Source organism: Aspergillus nidulans, chromosome VI, assembly GCF_000011425.1.
Source record: "Aspergillus nidulans FGSC A4 chromosome VI".
Classification (NCBI taxonomy): domain Eukaryota; kingdom Fungi; phylum Ascomycota; class Eurotiomycetes; order Eurotiales; family Aspergillaceae; genus Aspergillus; species Aspergillus nidulans.
The window spans coordinates 2492274-2515406 of NC_066262.1; the positions used below are offsets into that span (position 1 = coordinate 2492274).

General features: G+C 51.2%; 7 protein-coding genes across 7 annotated transcripts, besides 1 other annotated feature; 5 read left to right on the forward strand and 2 right to left on the reverse strand.

Annotated features, from left to right (window-relative positions):
- Positions 1–23133: part of a sequence feature (contig 1.51 915..1114266(-1)) that runs on past both edges of the window.
- ANIA_02871 (protein mcnC) lies at positions 149–3109 on the forward strand (the record flags this gene model as incomplete). Its single annotated transcript, XM_655383.2, has 2 exons — positions 149–716; positions 789–3109. The coding sequence occupies exons 1-2, from the start codon at positions 425–427 to the stop codon at positions 3107–3109; spliced, it is 2613 nt and encodes an 870-aa protein (XP_660475.1). The 5' UTR covers positions 149–424.
- Positions 4070–5440, forward strand: ANIA_02870 (protein ngn15; the record flags this gene model as incomplete). The annotated part of the gene is made up of 2 exons (XM_655382.2): positions 4070–4804; positions 4859–5440. The coding sequence occupies 2 exons, from the start codon at positions 4070–4072 to the stop codon at positions 5222–5224; spliced, it is 1101 nt and encodes a 366-aa protein (XP_660474.1). The 3' UTR covers positions 5225–5440.
- On the reverse strand, positions 8341–10585 carry ANIA_02869 (sugar porter family MFS transporter; the record flags this gene model as incomplete). Its single annotated transcript, XM_655381.1, has 8 exons — positions 8341–8563; positions 8625–8739; positions 8790–9796; positions 9848–9950; positions 9991–10016; positions 10068–10331; positions 10377–10451; positions 10503–10585. The coding sequence occupies 8 exons, from the start codon at positions 10583–10585 to the stop codon at positions 8341–8343; spliced, it is 1896 nt and encodes a 631-aa protein (XP_660473.1).
- Positions 15657–17550, forward strand: ANIA_10373 (uncharacterized protein; the record flags this gene model as incomplete). Its single annotated transcript, XM_655380.2, has 3 exons — positions 15657–16689; positions 16736–17076; positions 17122–17550. 3 exons carry the CDS (start codon positions 15657–15659, stop codon positions 17548–17550), a joined length of 1803 nt encoding a protein of 600 aa, XP_660472.2.
- On the forward strand, positions 17892–18565 carry ANIA_10348 (oligoribonuclease; the record flags this gene model as incomplete). Its single annotated transcript, XM_050612608.1, has 2 exons — positions 17892–17979; positions 18029–18565. Exons 1-2 carry the CDS (start codon positions 17932–17934, stop codon positions 18563–18565), a joined length of 585 nt encoding a protein of 194 aa, XP_050468514.1. The 5' UTR covers positions 17892–17931.
- On the forward strand, positions 18826–20721 carry pgmA (phosphoglucomutase pgmB). Its single transcript, XM_655379.2, has 3 exons — positions 18826–18916; positions 18972–19273; positions 19321–20721. The coding sequence occupies exons 1-3, from the start codon at positions 18864–18866 to the stop codon at positions 20634–20636; spliced, it is 1671 nt and encodes a 556-aa protein (XP_660471.1). The 5' UTR covers positions 18826–18863; the 3' UTR covers positions 20637–20721.
- On the reverse strand, positions 20741–22420 carry ANIA_02866 (Gfo/Idh/MocA family protein; the record flags this gene model as incomplete). The annotated part of the gene is made up of 1 exon (XM_655378.1): positions 20741–22420. The coding sequence occupies one exon, from the start codon at positions 22418–22420 to the stop codon at positions 20741–20743; it is 1680 nt and encodes a 559-aa protein (XP_660470.1).

Genomic DNA, 23133 nt, shown 5'->3' on the forward strand with positions numbered 1-23133 from the left:
CAGGCGCAGGCGCAGGACCCAAGCTGTGGTCTTTCATCGTCCGGTCGCTCTCCGCTCTCTCCACTGAAAACCTCATTTCTTCTTCCTCACCTCTTTCTCCTACTCCTCCCTTCCACCTTAATATCCATTCCTCCCCGTTCATTCTTGTCACCCTTTCTGTCCTAGCATCTTCCTCCTCGTGTTCAATTCCTCCTTTTGCTCGATTTCGGTCCCTCGCGGCTCTTCTTCCGTGCTTTGGTGCTGCCTCACGCGAGAGGCTGCATCTGTGATCGTTAACGGAGGACAACACTACCAACGAACCTCTTTTTACCCGCTTTTTTCCTCCCACTCGCCGCATCCTGTTTTCTACCTTTCATCTCTTTTAGACTCCTTCGAGCTCCATCACATTTCTCCTCCCCTGGAGAATCAGAGATTTTATCGCAACATGTCTGAAGTTCAATCGAGGTCTTCTGCCTCTCGTGGCAGGGTATCCGCCCGTGGTGGCCGTGGCGGCTACAGCTCCAGAGGTGGTCGAGGTGGCAGCAGATCCACAAAGCCCGACGTCACAGAGCCTACATACGAAGATGAAGGAGAACTCGGTCAAATGAAGAAGAAATACTCGGATACTCTGCCGATGTTGAAGGAGCTCTTCCCTGACTGGACAGACGAGGATTTGGTCTTCGCTTTGGAGGATGCTGATGGTGACCTCGAGCAGGCAATTGATCGCATCAGTGAAGGTTTGTCAGCCCTGTGTCAATCAATTGAATGGTTCGTCGTCGTGTCTTCCCGCTAATTTGGCACTTCGACAGGCAACGTCTCTCAGTGGGGGGAAGTAAAGAAGAAGACAACCGACCGAAGTCGTCCCAAGCCCAAGGAGGCACAGAGCACCCCTACGGAGTCAGCCACAACTGCCGTGCGGCCAGGACGTGGACGCGGTGGATTTGAAGGCCGCGGTCGCGCTCGTGGAGATCGTGGCCGTGGTGGCCGTGGCGGTCGGGCTGGAACTCATGCCAACGGAACACGCACGGAGAAGTCATCCCTCCCCGCTGAAATCACTCCTATTGCAGACTCAGCGACAACTACAACCGCTACCTCGTCCGCCGAGACGGCTGCTCCGGAAACAGTGTCTACCACGAAGGATACCCCTGCCATGCCGGAGGGTACCAAGAAGGGTTGGGCATCGTTGTTCGCGAAACCGGCGGTGCCTCCTCCTCAGAAAAAGCCAGCCGCTCCCGCTCCCGCTCCCGCTACTGCTCCCCCTCCTGCTGCTCCTGCGACTGAAGAACCCGCTCCCGAACCCCAACCCGAAGAAAAGCCTGCCGAACCTGACGCTGCCCCTGCCCCTGCCCCTGCCCCTGCACCCGTTCCTGTTGCTGTACCTCTACCCGCCGACAGGGCGCCCCAGCCAGCAGTTCCTCAACCGAGAGAAGAGCCGCAGAAGGCGACACCCACGTCGGCCGACGTCTCGCCGGCCAAGGATGATTTGACGAAGAACAACCTTGCGCAGATTCCCGATGTCTCTCCCCCTGTTCCATCCGCTACGGCTGCCAGCACTGTTGGCAGCACTGTTGAGCCCAGCGCGGCGGCTACTTCAACACCCGCCCGCCCCACAGCTAGTGCCTTGCCTACAAGCGCATTCAAGCAGAACATCCGTACCCCTGGAACGCAGCGGCGTGTCATGGAACAACAGGAGGCTGTCGTTATGCCTGGAAATCATGCCGTCGATCGTGCTGCCGTGCAGTTTGGCAGCATGGGGTTGAATGGCGAGGCTGCGGATGTTGATATTGACGAAAACAGAGAAGACACTGAAACCCGTGCTCAGCCTCCTCAGCACTCCCCTGTTGCTCCGCGCGCTTCATTGCCTCCGTCCACTCAAGCTCAGGCTCCTCCCGAGGCCGCTGCTGTTTCCCGTCCCGCTCCCGGCTTGCCTCCCGTGCCCCAGGCTACCGCTGCCGAGAACACTTTCTCAGACTTCGCTCGCTACGACTCTCAAAAACCTTATGACCCGTTCACTCAACCACTTACTCAACCGCAGCCTCAAGTCCAGGAACCGTTCGCAAACCAGGCCCCCGTTCAGCCGACTGTCACCACCGGTAGCGAATATTCGCCGTTTTATGCTGGCGACCAACGCCTTCCATACAACTACTACAACGCCTACGGTCAATCTCAGGATGCGTCCCTTGCGCAGCGCGCTGCTGGGTTTGGTGTCTCTGGCGCTGAAGCCCAGCCTCAGATTCCCACCACCCAACCTCCCACCCGCTATGGTCACGTTGAAGCCCCGAACAGCGGCCACACCACCCCCAACCCGACTCTTCCCGGCGTCACTCAGACTCCAGCCGCGCACCACATGCCTACCCAGGGTGCTCATGCTTACGGTTATGGATATCCATACTACTCTAACCCGCACTATGCTTCGTACATGAGTCAACAGTACGGTCGAAACCGCCCAATCTACGATGACGCTCGCAGATACGAAGATCAGTATATGCCTCACAGTTCCCAGTACGGCTACGGAAGTCAGTACGGTCCGTATGGCAAGGGTGGCATGTACGGTCAGCCGCACGGTTTCTCGTACGACCACTCGGCATCCCCTGCGACTGCTGGCAGCTTTAACCAGGGTATCCCCGGCCGCGATTCGGTCTATGGCCGTACTGGATCGGCACAGCCTTCTGAGAGCCAGCAGTCGGCTGCAGGTGCCAGCGCCTTTGGGACAGGCATGACTGATGTCTTTGGGCGCAGTCAGGCCGGGTTCGGACAAAACCAGCCCATCGCCCAGCAGACTCCCGTTTCATCGGAAGAAACCAAGGCTTTTGACGCTTCCAAGACCGGTGGACCAAGTCCTTCGCTGTCCCAGGCCAACCGCCCTGGTTCCGCGACCAACACTCCAGGCCAATCCCAGAGCCAGACCGGTCTTCCCCCGCTGCAGGGTCAGCAAACACAGCAGGGCTTTGGTGGTTACCCTCACCTGAACCCTCAGTACGGTGGTCTTGGCGGCCTCGGCGGGCACCAGACAGCTGCCAACCAGACCCATCACCAGGCGACCGGGTATGGCAACTACGGTGGTGCCGGCTTCGGTAACTACTACGGGAACACTGGACGAGGTGGCTGGGGTGGTAACTATGGTCACTAAAGGATCAAGCTCTGATGTTCCGAGGTAATGAATCCTTCCTTTTTCATACTCTGTCAGGGGCGGATGATCCCTGGACTCTACATCCCATAGAGTTCATTTGGGTGTGCCTTTTTTACTTTTCTTCGTCACTCTCCAATGTGTAATCTCTACTCTCCATAGGAGCTTGGCTGGATCCGTCTGTTATGTTTTCACGTTTTTTCTCGTTTGGACTTGATCGCTTTCGCAATGTCTCATGCCGGGCTGTGGTTACGATGTACTGAATGGGGGAAAACGCTGTTTATCATCTTCTTCGTACCATTTGGACAAATATTCCTATCTGATCTTCGTTATTTGTTTTGCGGCTGGTTTTCATTTTCTTACTCCTCTCTTCCATATTCAGGCTCTTGAACAAAAAAATCCGTTTTCATTCGTCTTCATTCTGTCGGGCTGAATTGCATATTTCGCGTTTCCTGTACTACATATTTGGGACAGTTGGGACTACATTCATGCAAAACAACTGGGTTGGGACGGAGGATGGAAAATCTGCACGAATCAATTGATTTGGTGGCGTTACACGTCGTTGTATCTTGTAGATTTATCTCAGGGTAGCTGAGCTGTAGCTGTTAGTTTCAGTGGTCTCTTAGAAGGCCATAATCTGAAATTCTCCCAAGTGGCACCGAGTATTCTATTTAGTATGGCCATGCAGGCAACCTGCTGAACTCTTGTTATTACTCCCGGTGATGTCCCTTGTTTTTAGTACAGTCAGCTGATTCCAGTTGTCTTGGGTATATAGTGCGGGACATTTCGTAGTTCAATCATGTCGGGCTGGCAAACTTGTCCTTCAACTAATCTATCCTGCTTCGCGCAGCACCCAGGCACCATAGACGATCTACGAGAATCGCTGCCAAAGCACTACCGTACGAGCAATTTTCTCGAAAACCCCTAATATAACCAAGATCAAACGGTGTACCACATCCCACCATGTCCCGGCCTCAGAACCCCTCACCTTCCCAACTTCCAATAGAGGTAACATTAAGCCCGTTCGATGTCCAAGATCTGCCTTCAATATCCCAAATTTGGGACTCCGCTTTGCCCCAATATTCTCTACCGCCAGATGCCCTCGCCAAAATCATTCCACAGCCAAACGCACACCACTTTGTCGCCAAGGCTGATGGCAGGGCTATTGGGTTCTGCCTGTCTTACCAATCCAAACACTTAGCGCAAAAACCGGCAAATGCCACAAAAGGCTATATTGCCGTTCTTGCTGTGCGCCCGGAGTATCAGCGGAGAGGTGTTGGAACGGCTTTGTTGAGGGAGGCTATTGCTTGGTTTAAGAATGAGTTTGAACCTTGCTGCATCGAGGTCGGGAGCGCATTCCCCAGGTTTTGGCCTGGTGTTCCGGTTATGGACCCATTGCGAAACTCTAGTTTTCCCAAAGGCATAGCATCGACCGAGGACCAGGATAGACATGAGGACAAAATATCCTCGAGTTCAGTGCTGGATTTCTTCATCAGCCGCGGGTTCCGGATGCGTCCTGATCCGCCGCGTTCGGTGGATCTGTATCGAGATATCCGCACTTTCAGCCTTACTGAAATGGGGCACGATCGTGATTATGGGCAACGGGCTCGTGAGGCAGGGTATACATTCTCCCCGCTTCAGGAAGCCGGGTATGACGAATGTCTAGCTGGTCAGAGCAGGAACTTTGCGGACAATCCGGTTTGAATCCACACTTTCTGATCCACGAATATACTCCTTAACCAAGGGCTATAGGACTGGGTCGACATCTACCGTAAACTAAACCCGGTCTCTCACCCGTACTCTATCATGACGGCCTTCGATGCCAATGGTGCCCAAGCCGGCTGGACACTAATGCTTCCGCCCTCATCGAGTATCTTGCAGTCCAACTGGGTTATGCCCTCTGTTTGTGGTCCAAATACAGGCCTGATAGGCTGCGTTGGTATTGACAAAGGCCATCGCAAGTCGGGCGTGGGAATTGCACTCGTGGCACACGCGTTACAAGATATGAAGAGTCGAGGGATCGAGGGCGTTTTTGTGGATTGGGTCAGTGTTGAAGGATTTTACGAGAAAGTCGGTTTTCATATCTGGGCCCGTTACCGGACGGGCGAAATTGGCTAGACTCTTCATCAGTCTATCCAAGCTCCCATACACGGGCACCATATCAAGTTATAATGCATAACACGCATACTGCTTAACACTCGCGCAAGAACAAAGATGCATGCCGTCATTACTAACAAACATAGAGTGCTGGTGAGAGTATCAAACCTATATCCCATCTATTTCAGAGGCGTACTTACCTGGCGCTTGCTTAGTGATAATGAATTTATGTTTTCGTAATCAAGTAGCCTGTAGTAAGAGAAGAAGAAGAGGAGGGGGAGGAATTCAGATGGAAGAAAACATACGAGGACCAGGCTCGAAGCTGGCACGCCCGGGCGATTTGCTGGAGGGGTATGCTGGATTCTAGGTTCGAGCATAGAGTTGGCCCGTGTCTAGTGCGAAACAGAAGTAAAGTGTCAGGTTAAAGATTCGATATGGTTATTTACCAGCATCCAAGCTGATTATATATACCAGCACAGTGAGAAGCGCCTTCCTGCCTCCCAATCAAAAACAGGCATTCGTTTTCCAACCCTAATCACATGCTGATCTTAATCCAAATTTGGATTAGCGTATAACAGGCACATAGCAACGGTAAGAACTATGATATACCAAACCAGTAAGCTGTATGTCGTATTGATAAGGGGAGACAAATACTCTAGAATTTGAGTGATTTCAGCCTAGTAGAAATGTACACCGCCAGGGGTCCATGTCTCCTGAGGTGGAAGCACCAGGAAAGGACAGATAAGTGCAGTCGGCTGGCAATGAGCTTACGTGGAATGCAGACACATACTATTTGGTCATCTTATGGCAAAATACTTAAAGCGGAAACTTCAATGTACAGGATTTCTCAACAAGCCTCATTCATTATCATTCAAGAACGGTTTTCCAGATAGAGAGCGACCATATGTTGGATGAAGGCTCGACCAAGCCCGCCTTCAAGAATACAGCTGACGAACACGAGAGGAGGCATGGCTACTATGCTTCAGGCCCCATGCATTAAGGGGCAGAGGATAGATCACCTTATCCTGTGCCAAGCTGACCGCTATTATCGTGTTTCTGACTCGTCATTGCAATGCCGGAATTATATCGCACTTGAAGACTAAACTGTATCAAATTTGTGAGCTGATAGTAGTTATGCATAACTCAAGAGTCGATCGAACTTAGGATTCTGTTGCGATGACTTCATTGCGGATGAAGATCAGCGGATTCTACAAACTGATTCCAGATGCTCAATAGTAGTGCGAATTGAGTGCTTCACCGCGTTTTCATCCCTCTTCTGATTTCAGATAATTAGCATAAGGTTCGATAATTGCGGTCCTCTGCATACTCATTTTTCCCAAATTCACCACAAGTTCGGTCTCGTAGAGACACTGTCCCTTCCCAGGGGCTCCTACCTCAGAGGACGTTATTGCGACGTCAAAGACCATTGATACCATTTGATCTGCTGTGATAAGGATTATTTTTGGGTAGATATCTTGATGGAGATCGGCCATACTCACCAGTTTCATTGCGAACGTAGCGCCATCCAGCTCTATCTCATATACCGAAGATGCTTCGACCAGTTGATTTCCCGCTTATTATGTATATTAGCCGGGGCTATATTCGGGATACTCTGTAGGCGTATTTTGAATGAAGGGCCCCATAAGTTGATAATGGCTCAAGTTACAAGCTCCTATGAGAAATGCGCCCAAGAATGCAAGTAATGCGACAGCTCTGATTCGACGATTGGTACATAATCAAACACAAGTCTTCAGCCGCTCCACCTGGACATAGCTCGCCAAGTATCCGCCTTGGATGGAAGGAGAAGTGGCATCTCACTATATTTTGTACTTGGAATGATCCCCCAGGTCCATGGTACTAAGGGCGTGCCGCTTAGAGACAGCGGACGCTATAGCTTAGCTCGAATGGGCATTGGGGCAGCTACTTATCGTAAACTTGGGGTGACTTTCCAAGCTGGAGATAGTACGACTGCCCGTTGAAGACGAAGCCAAGGCATTAATAGACTTCACTTTGTCGTCACTTTGTGGTCTCCACCACTGTACCAAGCTGGATACAAAGATCTTAAGAATGGACTCTTATTGTGAAAGACAGAAATGACACTTGATTCTTAAGCTAAAACTCTAGTATGGATCTTTGATGGATCCTCGCAGGATCGATCCATATCCCGCATTTTCCTATTTTGCCACTGTTCGAGCCCCTACAGGGACTAAGACCTACCAACCCATGGATACATCGAAAAACGGCTTATATTCACTCAAACCATGATAAGGAAGGAAAATCCCAGATATGTGGTTTACGTTGTGCTCATGACACGCTATAGATGCGTACGTATCTGTATTATCTGTACGTATTATGATAGAAGTTGAGAAGGGGGTTAGCCGAGTAGGAAGGGATGACCTCAGCAATACAACACGGCCCTAGAAGTAATTCCTCCTGCGTAACTGAAGAAGCCTTGCTATTTTTGTTATCTATCCTAGACTTTAAGCCAAATGAAGCCAGACATTCCGATCCACCACAGCCAAAGGTAAATCCAATTCCATTCTAAAAGAAACATTTGACACACGCATAAACAAAAGACAGGAGATTTTGACGGTACATGACGTGATGGGAAAAGTCTAGAAGTCTAGACATCTATCTAATTATCCTTTACCATACAACTATGACCATCTTCTAATCTAGTTCGATCAAAAGAGAACAAGACAGAATGATTCCAATAGACAGCAAGGTCTGGCAAGATGATTGAGTCCACAAATGCTGGAAACTAACAATGGAAAAGAATTAAATGAGCAACAATGTAGCAGAAAAACTAGGATGGCAATAGGAGAGCTGAGCGAGTTGAGAAAGACCAGCGGCGTGCTTCCACCCACGCTGGGAGAAAGTGAAAGCGTAGAAAAATCTCACTGTAGCCGGTTTAGTCCGTCTGCACAAGTCAGGCAGATGTCTCTATGGTCTTTCTTTTCTTCTTTTCTTCTTTTCTTCTTTTCTTCTTTTCTTCTTTTCTTCTTTTCTTCTTTTCTTTCTTTTCTTTTGTTATCTTTTTTTGTTTTTGAAGATCTGGTTTGTCTGGATGTCTTGCCCATTCGTTAACTCATACAGTCGTGACGGTTGCGCTCAATTGTGAATTAACGTCCACCCTTTCAGATAGCCTCCTGGACGTGGTCAAATCTGTAGAGTGGTTCGAGACGGACGTTCTTGCGGAAAATGTAGCGCTTGATCCACCAAGGCAGAACCTGGAAAAGCTGGTAGCGCATGTGAGTGCGAGTAGGAACGGCGAAGATGTAGTCCAACTCTTCGAGGGTGCGCTGTTTTGTTTCGGGGACCCAGAGGAAGATCATGAAAAGGGCGATGATGTTGAGGCCGCTGAGTAGAGAGAATGGTCAGTTACAGGATCAAGGATACGACATAGAGAAGATAGACTTACGCATAGAATCCGAAGGCACCCTGAGGTGTAAGCGCAGCAAGCATCCGGGGGAAGGTGATGCTCAGAACGGCTGCCCAGCCGAGGCAAATCGCAACGGCCCAAGCCATTCCCACCTCTAGACAGAGTTAGCGAGTTTTGACCTCTGCACGCAGGACTGATGCTTACCACGATGGGAGAGAGGGAAGATCTCCGCCGAGTAGGTAAACGGGACTGGGCCTTCTCCGGGACTGTAGAACGCGGCGAACAAGAAGATAAAAAGAGCAATTAATGCAAGGTGGGCCTTTGACTCTTGGTCAATGTAGAAAGAGAATCCACAAGCAAGCAGGGTCCAGGCCATTTGAGGGAAGGTGAAGAGTAGCAAGCTGCGGCGACCAAAAGTGTCGATTGTCCATACAGCAGGAAAGGCAAACAGGAAGTTCACTAAGCCAAACCCCCAAGAGGCCCAGAGAGCCGCAGTGTCGGATGCGCCAGCTTCACTGAAGACGGTAGACGAATAGAAAGAAACGATGTTAATTCCGCACATCTGCTGGGCAATCATGACGGTGAACGACGCAAGAGTGGCACGGCGGACACGGGGGATTGTGAACAGCTCAGCAAAGCGGGAAATATAAGATCCCTCGCCGGAGATCTCCTGCTCAATCTTGATCTGAGCGTGTATGTAGTAGAGATCCCGGGCGGCTTGGAGGGTCGTGTTGCGGAGACGGCAGAGAGACTCGTACGCTGCGCGGAGCTTTCCCTTCTTGATATACCATCGGGGAGACTCGGGACACATGTAGACACCGACAACAAGGGGAATGGCAGGTATAAAAGCAGATCCAACTTGCATACGCCAGGCCAGGTCACCCATGTCCTTGACAATCAAATTCGCGGTCGTCCCGAGGAAAATCCCGAACGCGGTCCATAGCTGCCAGCACATAACCAAGCCACCGCGTACAGTGGCGGGGGTGTTCTCGGCGCAAAATATTGGAATAGTCGATGCCTTAAGGCCCATTCCGATACCAAGAAGAGCACGGGTAACGAAGAGTTGCGGCCAGGTCTGGCTGAGAGCCTGACCGAACGGCGTGATTAGACAGAAAACAGAGGAAACGAAGATTGCACCGCGGCGACCAAGATAGTAGTTGCAAGGATCGGACAACCAGCAACCAAGAAGAGCGCTACCAATGTAAGGGCCGCTTTGAGATGTTAGCCTAGTACGCCGTACTTCGATCTGTTGAGGCACTTACGCATTGATAATGCCAATGAGCCACTGGTTCAGTGTGGCGTTTGGGTTATCCTTCGTGGGGATACCCAGAGCAGAAGGCATGCTTAGGTTAGCACCTAGGGACACTGTTAGGGGGTTCGTATCATAATAAAGTTAGATTAATACCATTGCTCCCCGTTTGGTCCCAGCCCCTGTTGACTGTTAGCTTTGCTTACCTAGGCCGAAATGCAGGATGGACTTACTGAACGGCAGCTCCTATGGAGCAGAGAATGATGGTAAAGTAGAGTGCACGAGGCTGACGCCATTTGTGGTCGGTTTCGTCCTGGATAGCACGGATATCCTGAGGGGTGATTCCAGGGACAGATCTATAATTCTCCGAATCCCGAGCGATCAGGGCCCCTTTGCGTAGATTTGGAAGGAGATCGGTCAGGTCATGTTCGCGGGCAAACTCCTCGACGTCGCGGAGCACCTGAGCCTCAGTCAGGTCTGCAAGAGGATTCTTGATTCTGCGAGAAGTCAGCAGAACGTCTATATACTGGATGTCTACCTACTTGGCCGAGGTGTTCTTGTTCAAATCGACGTGTTCGGTAGCACCCTTCTCAGCAATGTCCTCATTCTCGCTGCTCCTGCGTGTTGTCAGCAAGGTTGGTGTCATAGTACTAAGAATCTAGACATACAGTTTCTCTCCTCGTCTGCGGACCTCTTCAACGTGTTCTATGGGCATCTCAGTCGGGTGCTCTTTTCCCACCTCGTCTGCCATTTTCAATCAATGGGCAAGACAAGACAGTAAAACCAGTAGAACTCCAGAGGGATAATGATATATGATATGCTTGGGTAAGAGAGGACAATGTACAATGCAGAGAACAATGCAGAGAACAAGAGGTCCTGAGCAATGTGAGGCTTGCAGCACAGGAATATGTGGGAAGAATAACCTTGATGAGGTGAGGAGGAAAGAAAGGGAACTGAAAATGCAGAAGAGCTGGGGTAAATAAGACCTCAAGGCGGAGAAGCAGAGCAGAGCAGCATATGTGGGAGTGAATGAGGAGAGAAAGAGATTTCCTTCCCCGGATCCAATCAATCTTTTGTGTTATTCACAGCTCTCCAACCACAGTAGACACTCTGCTTCCGGGAATTAACTGTGGGCCCATGGAATCAGGTGGCTGTTGTGTGGGATATGACCTATGAGCTAGATATTACTTTTACAATGCCCAGGTGAAGACTGGAAAGGCCATTACCAAACTGCTCACAACCCTCGTGCCAGGTCACTGCTAGGATACTTTAATCAGAGGCAATTTCACCACTATATCGAAGCTTTTGCCTTTCCCGCAAGGAAGCAAGCAATTCCGCATAATCAACCGAGAAAAACAACGGCCGTTGGCCGTTTATCTGTGATTTGGGGCCATTGCAGGCGAGGGCTGTGGTGGCTACCCTGCGTTACGATTATGCAAGTCTGGAACCATTGAAGGACAAGACATGACGATGGTTAAGTCCGTCTCAGAGCGTAGCAGCAGCTAAGGCCACAGTCCAGCGTGCGCTAAGAGCAGCTTGATCGAAGGTTACTCAACGTGCTACTCGGGGCAGGATCCTGTCTCCTATAGAGGAGAGTGCCCTAAGCTGGAATCGAGTTCTCGAGGGCACGATTATAGCCTCGGTAGACTCAGATCGCTTCTTTGCTTGCGTCCCATCTGTGGTTGTACCACCCTAGAGCGGGGAATGTCTTCTTCGCTTTCGAGGACAATAGAGTTTGCAAGGTCGAATTGATTGTTCAAAGCGCGAGACGAGGTGCTAGGCCCGGTCCTGAGCTCCTTGGCCTGACCTCTCGAGGAATCTGAGGTAGATTAATCATCGAGAAACTGAGCCGCCCAGTTCTTCTTTCAGATCGGGCTGCAAGCATAGTTATTCAGCCAATACTCCTAGCCTCCTGTTCTCTTCCAGATTCCACATTCCAGTCTTTGAAGGCTGTGTCCTAATTCCTCTCCATCTCCGGAAACAAAAATATTGGCACATACTCATCGCAGTCAGAGCAGTAGTGTCAGTCGGCAATAGGTGGTCTCGTGATAGATTATTGACGATTGCGGACAAAGGTCACGGAGACACGAGGCTCGAGGCTCGCGTGGAGGTATGGAGATGCATCGGTTGAGCGCTTTCCCCGTCACATTCCACAACGCACGTGGCCATCTGGGTCTGGAAATCGGGCAAACTGGCCTTGGTAACATTAGTTTGGGACCTGGATAATCTGGGTACAAGTCGGAAGCATGGAACCCGCTTGTGACCCAACTGCTACTCCTGATCGATCACTGAGGGTAAGCCGCTTGCGTATCTAAAGTTCGAAAATTTAAGTTCCTGTAGTATCAAAGACCGAAAACTCACCGGATTCTGCGTGCGGCGAATTCTGCTGTCCACCAACTTATTCGCAGTAGTCACTGGGAGCCAGGTCTGGGTCTTAAATAGCCAAGCAACGACAAGACCACCGAGTGCGCAAGCAATGGTTTAAAAAATGGTGCTGGGGGGCTTTGGAAGGTAACCAAACTGAAGACAGCAACCTTATATGACCTGGATCTAGTGCAAGTTTGCTTGGACTCGGAATCGGATCCAGTTGGCAGAGGTCTTGAAGCTTGTCCGTCCTCCTGGACCACTGTTGTGAGGTTAACAACTTCCCAGCCTCCCAGTTTACTGTTTCAAGATCACTGTTTCGAGTTCATCCGAATTCTGCGAATCGGAAACAACAAGTATCAGATTAGCACAAGCATATGCTTGTAGGACAGATCGATCCCAATCGGAAGATGTAAACCCTCTCCAGATGCATTATCAGGTCGTTGGTGACTCTTTGAGGGAGTCAAGCTTGTAAGCCGAAGTTACCCGAGGCTGGTGGTCAGATCACTTGGTTCCTTGTTGAGCTGACGCGGTGCCTGTTTGTTTCACTCTTCCTGAAAGGAGCCAAAGCCATAATTCAGTGTAACTACTTAAAGAACGGCACACAGTCCAAGGATCGATTCGATAGTCTTCCAGGATCATAGTAGTACTCGTGCAAGGATTGGGCTGTTTCTCTCCATGAATTCCAGAGCCAGGCAATAAACGTCTTCATGGAGAGGCCTAGTTCTCGAGTGGGCACAAACACGTGTGTTGTTAAAGGCCCCTACCCCCTTCTGAGGTAATATTCAATTCGCTCTGGGGTGTGTACGGCAATGCCACGAGGATGATCCTGACACTGAGACGATGATATCCAGCGTCTTGTCTCACTATGGAATGTGTGCAATGTGTGCAAGCAGATGCTTTGTCCGTGCGAGATCTTTGCAGTTTGACAAATCCTTTGTCCGCTTTTCTGAGTTCTCGATTCGAACTCTCCTGGTCAAACCGGATGAAGACATCTATTGAAAGGTCGAAACAAACCATGATAAGGTATGCCATTTGTTATACGAGGCTTTGCCCAAACAAATGCGTGACAAGCAGCCGCGTTGAACAGTGAGTCTCTGGTCAAAGTTTCTGACTTGGGAAGTGTGTGTGCTGAACACATGCCAATCTGCTGACAATTCCCTAAAGCTGACCCAGCTTCTATCACTCAGTAATCCCTATGAAAAATATCAGTTCGGAAGCGATATGAGGATGCGGTGACAAGACCTTCTTTCTAATGTATGCTCTACAAGGCGGTGCATGTAGAAGAGAGGAGGAGCACTGCTCTTGGATATCTTCTAACAACAGTTCGAGGATGAAGCCGCCAAGCGAGAGTGTTTCCCTTCAACACTTTGGGTATTGTAATTACCTGACCAACGATGATGACGATGCTCAGATATCACACCTTTCTAAAGTCTGTGAACGCCCAAGGTGCCGTCATGAAGTGCAATTTCTGCCGGCTTCATTATGAAGCGACATTTGCACTGCGGAAATTGCGAGATCTTCGCTTATGTTTGACCTGTTTAGTTTCTGATTGAAGCTGCAACCGTACTAATGACTATACCGGGCAGAGATTTTGCCGCAAAAACGATGTTAAGACTTGTCAAGGGAACCAAGAGAAGACTCGGACTTCAAGTTCTCAATTTATCTAGACCATCAAAGTACGTGTTCCGTTCCGACGCCAGTCAGTGTGATGTATGACTCTAGCAACTGACATAGCCTTAGGCAAAAGTCACTCGACCTCATCGCAACAGCTCCAATGGACGCTTGACAACAGTCGACAGTATGTGAATTAATCTGGACGCCATAATTGTAGAGTATTCACTCACCTCAGCTATCTAGGGACGCTTTCTCATTATGCCGTGCTACGCATCCAACATGGCGAGGCACCATATCCAGTCTATGCTCGGCACTTTTTGCCTACGGGGTCTTCATAGACATTTTGATGTGGATTTGAGCCGAAATGCGAGCAGCTTTGCAGCTGCCGTTACTGCCACCTTCACCAACTATACCGGAGCAACATTACCAGTGCGAGTGCGAGTTAACTCAACAGACTTTCGAGGGCGCATACTTGGATTGTCGATAATGTGTGCGACCAGAAAAGGGGCAGGAGAGCTTGCCAGGTCACATTGAACAAATTGTCGCAATCACAGCACTCCGTAGCGTTCTAGCTGCGCACAAACAATGATACGAGGCAGTCATGGCAACATATGGGATCTTCCGAAATCGTTAGATGCAGCTGATTCAGACGCGGTGGCAGATAAATCCGCTTCTCCCTCAATAAGCGCACCTCCGCCCATCGGCAACAACCTAAACTATACTTCCACCCGAGCATTCGATCTTTTAGCCCATCCCGTCGTGAGAATCAGGCCGAGCCAGCGCCGAAAGGTTGCTCTCCTCGCAATATCCTTAACTTCCCATACCAAGCGCCCTGAGTTCGCCGCCGATGGATTCGTTTCCTGACTTCTTATTGAGCGAACTGGCAATGAAGGTGATGCTCCGGACGATGGGAGCATTAGGACTTGGGGGACGAACTATAAGCTCCCAGGGGCTACGCGACTGATATGCTTGAGCTGTTCTTGGTGGAATCTCACGTGCGGGTCCTGGGCCGCATCTCCCAGCTTGAAGTCGAGATTGAGCGACAGAAACGAAGGAAAGCTGAGTTATTTTCGAGGCCGAACCGGGATTTCCTGATCTCTGGCTTCGCTAGGGAGGAGCGCACGCCGTGGGTTTTGATAAGAGACTGTCGTTATCTGTAATTATGAAAAGTCTCTTGATATATCCCAAAATAAAACTTTAAAAACCTGAGGCCGCATGATCATCATAGTGTTTATACTTAGATATTGCAGAGTCACGGTATACATCGGCATGAGCTAGGGCGGCGTCGATCTTCCCTCACCTGACGAGTGACTTCCTCCCACCCAACCCAAACCATCGGGACTTTCGCTGTCACTCTACCTACCCTTCCATGTTTCCATAAAGCAACAGTCAATCTTCCAGCGGTATGCCATCGTGCTTCTGTGATAGCTGAGACTCACTGAGTTTACCTTGCATGCAGCTGAAGCTCATTCGCCCATTGTTGACGACTTTCCTGATTGCTCGTCGCCCCTCCTTAGCTGTCCGTCCCTCACTCCGCACCACAACAATCGCCCGCTATACTCGAATTACCAGGGTCTTTGAGACACAAAGAGAAAGAAGTGAGCAATACAAGAAACATCTTTTAGCTCGTCTGGCTCCCAATAAACCATCAGCGATCTCTTAAGACTCGACAGAGCACAAGTTATCCTGACCGCCTCCCACCAGCCACCAGTTCCTTCCTTGGCTATTTGATAGCACTGGTTTTTCTCCTTTACCTCACCACTCATTGACTGATCAGTTCGACTTCAGTTCGGTAAATCTTACGGAGCGCATTCGACTTTAGATTTATCCGCACTTCCGTCATGCCCTGCTTCAAAGGGCTCGCCGTTAGTATACACACTCCGGACGGACCGCTACCTGAGTACTCGATCCAGCGCCAGTCCCGAGCCTCGCGTATCACATCTTACATCCCCGTACCGCCGCCTAAGATCCCGGATACAGCTGGTGGAAAACCGGAGCAGTCTACTTTTGCCATCTCCATCACCCTATTGAATCCGGGGCAAGATGTGCCGTACTCGGCTGGAAAGCCGACGCCTGATAACCCCCACCCCAAGCCCAAAGTCGTCGGTGGCCTCCCGGGACAGACGGAGCAGCGCGGTCTCTATACCAGCACGGTTGCGCCGTATCAAGCTTTGACCAATTCTCCGAACGAAACCGTCGCCGCTTACATCTACTTCGACGGCCGACAGAAGGAGGAGGTCGCTACCCTGCTTCGGCGGGGGGAGGAGACCTGGGTGAACTCGCGATGGGTCAGCGTTCCAGAGTCGGAGGGCGGTGGACTTGCAGAGCGAGAGTTTCTTTTCCGCGAGGTCGGACTGGAAAGATGGCTTAATGGTTTGGATTTGGAGGGCAATAAGGACGCGGCAGCGAAGATCGAACGGAGACGCCAGAAAATGGAGAAACGCAGGGCCAAACGCGCATTAGATGGCAACAACGATCTGGATATGGACGATAAGAAGCGCGATAAGGGTGTTATGCGATATGGCAATGATACCAGGTCGCCGTTGGAGGATGTTTCCGACGATGATGTTTCGCTCGCAAGTTCCGACGATGACCCAGTTCCGGAATCTACGGGCCAGATCAAGGTCGCTCTCTTCCGTGTTCTAGCTTCGGGAGAAATCAAACGAGGAGAATACTCGCCCCAATTCGATGCTCATGACGATGACGAGGATGGCCAGGGAGGTCAGGGCGGTGGTGACGAGGATATCGACCACACTACTAGTTTTGCGAAGCCCAAAACACTCGACCCGAAGTCGATCAGCACGCAGACAGTCACTGGGATTGACCCGTCTGACAAGCCATATGCGATCTTCACCTTTATGTACCGGGGAGAACGTAAGTACAATCTAAACCGTGACGAACATGAACTGACGCTGCACAGGACAACTACAGAAAATGGGCATCTTGAAAGACTCCAAATCGCAAGAGACCCCTGGTTCAGCCAAACGCCGATCGCAGCAGCTTGATTTCGCTAACCTTGGCCCGCTAAAACCTGGAGGAACAGTGGGTTTTCTGAATTTCCGGGACAACACTGAAGGGCGACGGAAGAGCAAGAAGGACAAAGGGGTGGTGGACGACGATGATATGGACAGTGATGACGATGAAGACGACCGGATACTCAACCAGGCAGACGAGGAAGAAGACAAGGAAGATGACCAACACCTCTCCCCGGATGATATTAGACGACAGGGCGAGCTGGCAGAGGGCTTGCGACAGATCAAGGTATGATTTCTCAACTTTTAACGCCTCATGACTAACTCGTATTAGCTTAAACGCCAACACTCGGCCGCGTCGCTTGCCGGCAGCTCTCGTCGGGATACGGCAAGTCCCAAGACAACCGGAGCCACTCCGACATCAACGAACACTTCCACAACTCCTCCGGCGGCGACAGCAACCTCGGCGCCCACGACCACCGGGACATTGGAAGGGCAGTCGACGAATACGTTGAACGGCGAGGAATTCCTTGGCAGCCCGCTTAAGAAGCAGCGTCCCAGTGTCTCGCAAGCAGACGAATCTTTACTTCGACAAAGGATGGGATCAGGACTCTCGCAACAAATAAGCGATGTGTTAGGCAGCGGTGCTCAGAGCGGCAGTGTCACAAATAACTCAAAGCCTCCACTCGGCCCTAGTCATGATGAATCTCTACAATCTCCCAAAACGATGAATCCACCTGACAGTGTGGACGAGGAGCTTTAGTTAGGAGACCGGGGGAATCTATCCACATGCACATCTCATATCATTCTATTTTTGACATATCAACTCTTCACGACGTGACGGATTGGCGCTAGGGGCATAACATTTGGCCCGTATTGGAATCTTAACTTTATCTATTTTCTTTTGTGGCGGTATTTTTATGTGAATGACGGAGCAAGCAGGAGGCAGGAATGGCATTTGCTAGAGATGTCTCTTTATTGAAAATCTTACTATGAGAGGATAGAGTGGATAGCATTGTATGGATTATTACGTATTGTTCGGAGCTCAAATGGCTTCCGCAGACGGAACTTTCCTCCTGCACCTTTTCAAGCAACATGTCTACACTCCCTTTATATCTTTAGTACGACCCAGACTACGCCCAATATGCCTCTTACACGGTCCACCGATCCCCTAGTCTGGATCGACTGCGAGGTTCGAACGCCGCCCGATTCTTGACAGCTGATTCTCACTACTGACGAAGATGACGGGCCTCGACCCGACGACCGACCACATCCTCCAAATCTGCTGCTTTATCACCGATGCCGACCTAAACCTCCTCGACGCAACCGGCTTCGAGGCCGTGATACATGTCCCGCAGAGCGCGCTCGACTCGATGTCGCAGTGGTGCATCGACACCCACGGCCGTACTGGACTAACGCAGCGCGTCCAGAACTCGACCGTGACGCCCGAGGCCGCGGCCGCCGACCTGCTCGCCTACATCAAGCGGTACATACCAAAACCACGGACTGCATTGCTGGCGGGCAACAGCGTGCACGCGGATAAAGCGTTTCTGGCCTGTGGACCGTATGCGGCAATTCTGGAGTGGCTGCACTATCGGATAGTGGATGTGAGTACAATTAAGGAGGTTGTCAGGCGGTGGGGAGGGGAGGGGCTGTTGAGCGCGGTACCCCCAAAGAAGGAGGTGCATGAGGCCAGGGAGGACATTCTGGAGAGCATTGAGGAGATGAAATTCTATAAAGAGCAGCTGTTTGGTGCTAGCAAGCTAGCAAATAAATAATAGTAGTCAGAATGCAGCCGAGCAGCGAGTGGTGGTGAGGGGTGCACATTGATACTATGATACTATAATTACATTACCTCACACCCAGCCAGGTATTTGTTGTGTCTCTGCCCCCCACTACGAGATCATCAATCCAGCTTCAATCGATCCCTCTTCTGCATCATTCGGCCAATTGTCGGTGAACAACTGATTCCCTGTTTTAGATTGACGTGCCTATAATTACCCTCTCCCTCCCTTGCTCCCCCTACTTTCTCTTTCTTCTTTCCCAAGTCAACCCAGTCAAAACAGCTACCCCGCCATGTCGGTCCAGACCGTTTCCATCCAGCCCTTCGGCGACCAGAAGCCCGGAACGTACGTCAATGCACTCTGTTTTCCTGTTGACGTGTCTCTAACAGCGGTTTTTCAGCTCTGGCCTGCGAAAGAAGGTCAAGATCTTCCAGCAAGAGAACTACACCGAGTCCTTCCTTACCAGTATCTTCCTCTCGATCCCTGAGGGCGCTCAGGACGCTTTCCTCGTCATTGGTGGCGATGGTCGCTACTACAACTCCGACGTCATTCAGAAGATCGCCAAGATCGGTGCCGCCTATGGTGTGAAGAAGCTCATCGTAGGCCAGAACGGCATCCTCAGTACCCCGGCTGCCAGCAATCTCATTCGCAAGAGGAAGGCCACCGGTGGCATTCTCTTGACGGCTAGTCATAATCCTGGCGGTACGACACTCCTAGACACCGAGTGAACTTCTCAGCTGACTGGATAGGCCCCGATAACGACTTTGGTATCAAGTACAATCTCACCAATGGCGCGCCCGCCCCGGAACAGGTCACCAATAAGATCTACGAGGTCTCGAAGTCCCTCACCTCCTACAAGTACATCGACCTCCCCGAGGTTGACACCACCACAGTCGGCACCCGCAGCTATGGCCCCCTCGAGGTGGAAGTTGTCCACTCGACCGAGGACTACGTCTCCATGATGAAGGAGATCTTTGACTTCGACCTCATCCGCAGCTTCCTCAAGAAGCACCCCGATTTCAAGGTCCTCTTCGACGGCATGCACGGTGTAACAGGCCCCTACGGCATCGATATCTTCGTCAACGAGCTCGGCCTTCCCTCCAGCAGCACCATGAACTGCATCCCCAAGCCCGATTTCGGCGGCGGTCACCCAGACCCTAACCTCGTGTACGCGCACGAGCTCGTCGAGGCCGTCGACAAGAACGGCATCCACTTCGGCGCCGCTTCTGACGGTGACGGTGACCGCAACATGATCTACGGCGCCAACACCTTCGTCTCCCCTGGCGACTCTCTCGCCATCATCGCTCACCACGCAAAGCTTATCCCCTGGTTCCAAAAGCACGGCGTTGACGGCCTCGCCCGCTCTATGCCCACCTCCGGCGCCGTGGACCGCGTCGCCAAGGCCCAGGGCCTGCAGAGCTACGAAGTCCCGACAGGTTGGAAGTTCTTCTGCAACCTCTTCGACAACAAGAAGATGTCCATCTGCGGCGAAGAGAGCTTCGGTACCGGCTCCAACCATATCCGTGAGAAGGACGGTGTCTGGGCTATTGTCGCATGGTTGAATGTCATCGCCGGCGTCGCCGAGCAGAAGCCCAACGAAACACCTAGCATTGCTTCGATCCAGGCTGAGTTCTGGGAAACCTACGGCCGCACTTTCTTCACTCGCTACGACTACGAGAACGTCGATTCCGACGGCGCGAACAAACTTATTGCCGCGCTGAGCGAGAAGGCTGTCGACAACAAGAGCTCATTTGTTGGCAGCACCATCTCTGGCCGAAAGGTCGTTGACTCTGGCAACTTCGCCTACACTGATCTTGACGGCAGCGTTACCAAGAACCAGGGTTTGTATGTTAAGTTCGATGACGGCAGCCGTCTGGTTGTGCGTCTGTCCGGGACGGGAAGCAGTGGTGCTACCATCCGGCTGTACGTCGAGAAATATGAGGGCGATAAGAGCAAGTACCAGATGGCTACGCAAGATTACCTCAAGGATAATGTTGGGTTGGCGCTGGAATTGCTCAAGTTTAAGGAGTTTGTTGGCCGCGAGGAGCCGGATGTGAAGACTTAGGTTTAGCCACTCGAGCCTGATATCTTTTGTCTTCGATCATAATGAGTATTAGTTATAAAATATATCGCCTCATTAATTACACTTGGTCCATCATTCCAGTTATCTTATAACCCAACACCAGCCAATTTCCCTGCCCACCACTCACCCCATTTCACGACGCCTTCGTGTCTTCGACTCTCTTCTGCCGCGAAAACAACCCCATGACTCTTGATCACGTCGTCAAGGCTACATCCCACAAACATTCTCTGTGCCTTCTCAGCCTCCCACCCCTCATTAATGACCTTCTCGACGGCACCTACGAACCCACGAGCGAGTCCGTAGTCGCCGCCCCCGTGTGCCTCTTCCTCCTCGGGCGGTTGCTTGGGTATTTCAAGAATCCGGGTCTCGTTGTCAGCAAATGTGTAAATTGTTATGCTGGACGAGGTGTACGTTATCTCGCCGTGTGTGCCGTAGATACGGCCCCGTCGGACGCATTGATCCTGTGTGGGTGCAATCATGTGAAGATTTGCTGTTATGCCGGGGCCATTCCTTTTAGTTGTGGATCTAAAGGTCGTCTGGGAGGATGGGGACGAGGGCAGGACGTCCCAGGCAAGTGAGACGAATTGGTCATCAACAACGTCGTTATCGGACTCCCAGACGCAGCGACCGTACCAGGGTCTCCGCTTGATGACTTCGTCGGGCGTGTTATCGTCGTAGTCTTGTTGAAGGGTGGAGAGGAGATGATGCTCTGCTGCATTCAGATCACCTTCAGCTCCATTCTCGAGATTGCCATCTTCGGTGCCATTCCCGTCCTTGCCGTGGGGCGAAGGTAGGTAGTCTTCTATATCCGGGCAGACGATCTTAACCGGCCACCCTGACTTGCCCTTCCTTAGCTGGTTGTCGCGATAGATCCGGATGGCGGAGTACATGCAGTCCCGCTCGATGGGGCAAGACGTGCAGTTTGTTGCGGAGCCGGCAGCGGGAGGCTTCTGGGAGGGTGTGAATTGCGTGAGGTACCCAGTTGAGGAGACGGTTCGTAGCTTCAATTTCCTCTCACCGTCGCCGTCACCATCGCTAGTGCCAAAAGAAGATGAAGGCGAAGTAACAGCCCCTTCAACAAGCCAAAGCAAAAAGTCAACGTCGTGACAACTTTTCGTCAGCAAACTTCCATCTCCATTTTCAGTTTCCCGTCTCCAGTTCCCACGGACATAACTGTGTGCAAAATGCCAGTACCCGACTGGCTCGGTGTGCTCTACTGAGACAATATCGCCAATGACCTTTTCTTCTCGAACCAGTCGTCTCAGAAGAAGATTGTGGGGGCTGTAGCGGAGTACATGGCCAATTGAGAAGATACTTCTTGGCTGTCTGGTGTAAGCGGCGTAGACGCTGAGACAATCATCCAACGACAACGCAAGAGGTTTCTCGCAGAGGACATGGAGATCGAGCAGGTTCGCCTTTGCGAGGGCCTTCAGGACGAGAATGTGTGTTTCGTCAAGGGTGCAGATGAGCACGCCGTCAACCCCTCCTTTTACTTCGCTCTCTCCTTCATTATCCGCATTTGCACTTGCTTGATGCCGTCGTCTTCGTTCAGTTTCATACTGGATCCAACTTTCCCACCCGTCGAACTCTTCTCCTGTACTGGGAGCTCTATCGCCCCAAATATATTTCTGGCCTAGCTGGCGCCGCTTGTAGGGGTCTGGCTCTGCGACTGCGCCGATGCGTGCGCGCGTAGAAGATGTGATTGCGCGGGCGTAGGCGCTGCCGCGGGAGCCGGCGCCGATTATGAGGAAGGTGAGTTGTTTCATGCTTAGACTTCTTCGATATGGAGCTATTCGGTCTTGGAAACCGTAGATGACAAGAGAGGGGTGGATGAGGGGCGCCTTAAAAGGACGACCGCTAAAGGTGTCACGGTTACATTGCAGGATGGCTGATTGGAGGATACCAGAGGGGCCAAGGCTGGGGATAGGCACCAGCACATCTATGGGGTAAATATAAAACTAGAAGCTGGTTTGTAGATCCATCCTTAAGGTAAGACATTTCATACGAAGTACAGCGCTATATAATATGGTGTTGTTGCCTCCATTGCTCGTTTTACTCCAGTATATTTCCACGTGACTCGGAATACCTAGAGTCCTCTTTAGACAGCGCTAGAGGCCTCTAGGTAGAACATTCCAAGATTATCTTACAGACAAATGTACTGGAAGATCTAAAGGCAACGTTGCGTCTCAATCTATTCCTTGCTACACCAAGATTTCCACATTGGACTAAGTCCAAACGCAAAACCTGCAACGAATATTGTCACCTAGTAGACCACCAACCCTGTGGCTTGACGGAACTGATCACGAGTGAGGGGAAGATAGGTGATGCATTGACGGTAACCTAACCGCAAAGGTCTCAGGGCAGAGGAGCATCGGCACTCCGTAGTTAGTAGAGCATGGCAGATCTAAGTCCTCCGTGCCACCTTTGGTGCTCTCCAAACCGACGCGGTTTCGGCTCACCACGGTACTGCAATACCAGT

Excerpts from the sequence above, each read along its gene's own strand:
- pgmA (XM_655379.2), top strand. The coding sequence starts at position 18,864 with ATGTCGGTCCAGACCGTTTCCATCCAGCCCTTCGGCGACCAGAAGCCC. Across the intron at positions 18,917-18,971 it reads GGCGACCAGAAGCCCGGAAC|CTCTGGCCTGCGAAAGAAGG; the intron begins GTACGTCAATGC and ends GCGGTTTTTCAG. Across the intron at positions 19,274-19,320 it reads GGCTAGTCATAATCCTGGCG|GCCCCGATAACGACTTTGGT; the intron begins GTACGACACTCC and ends CTGACTGGATAG.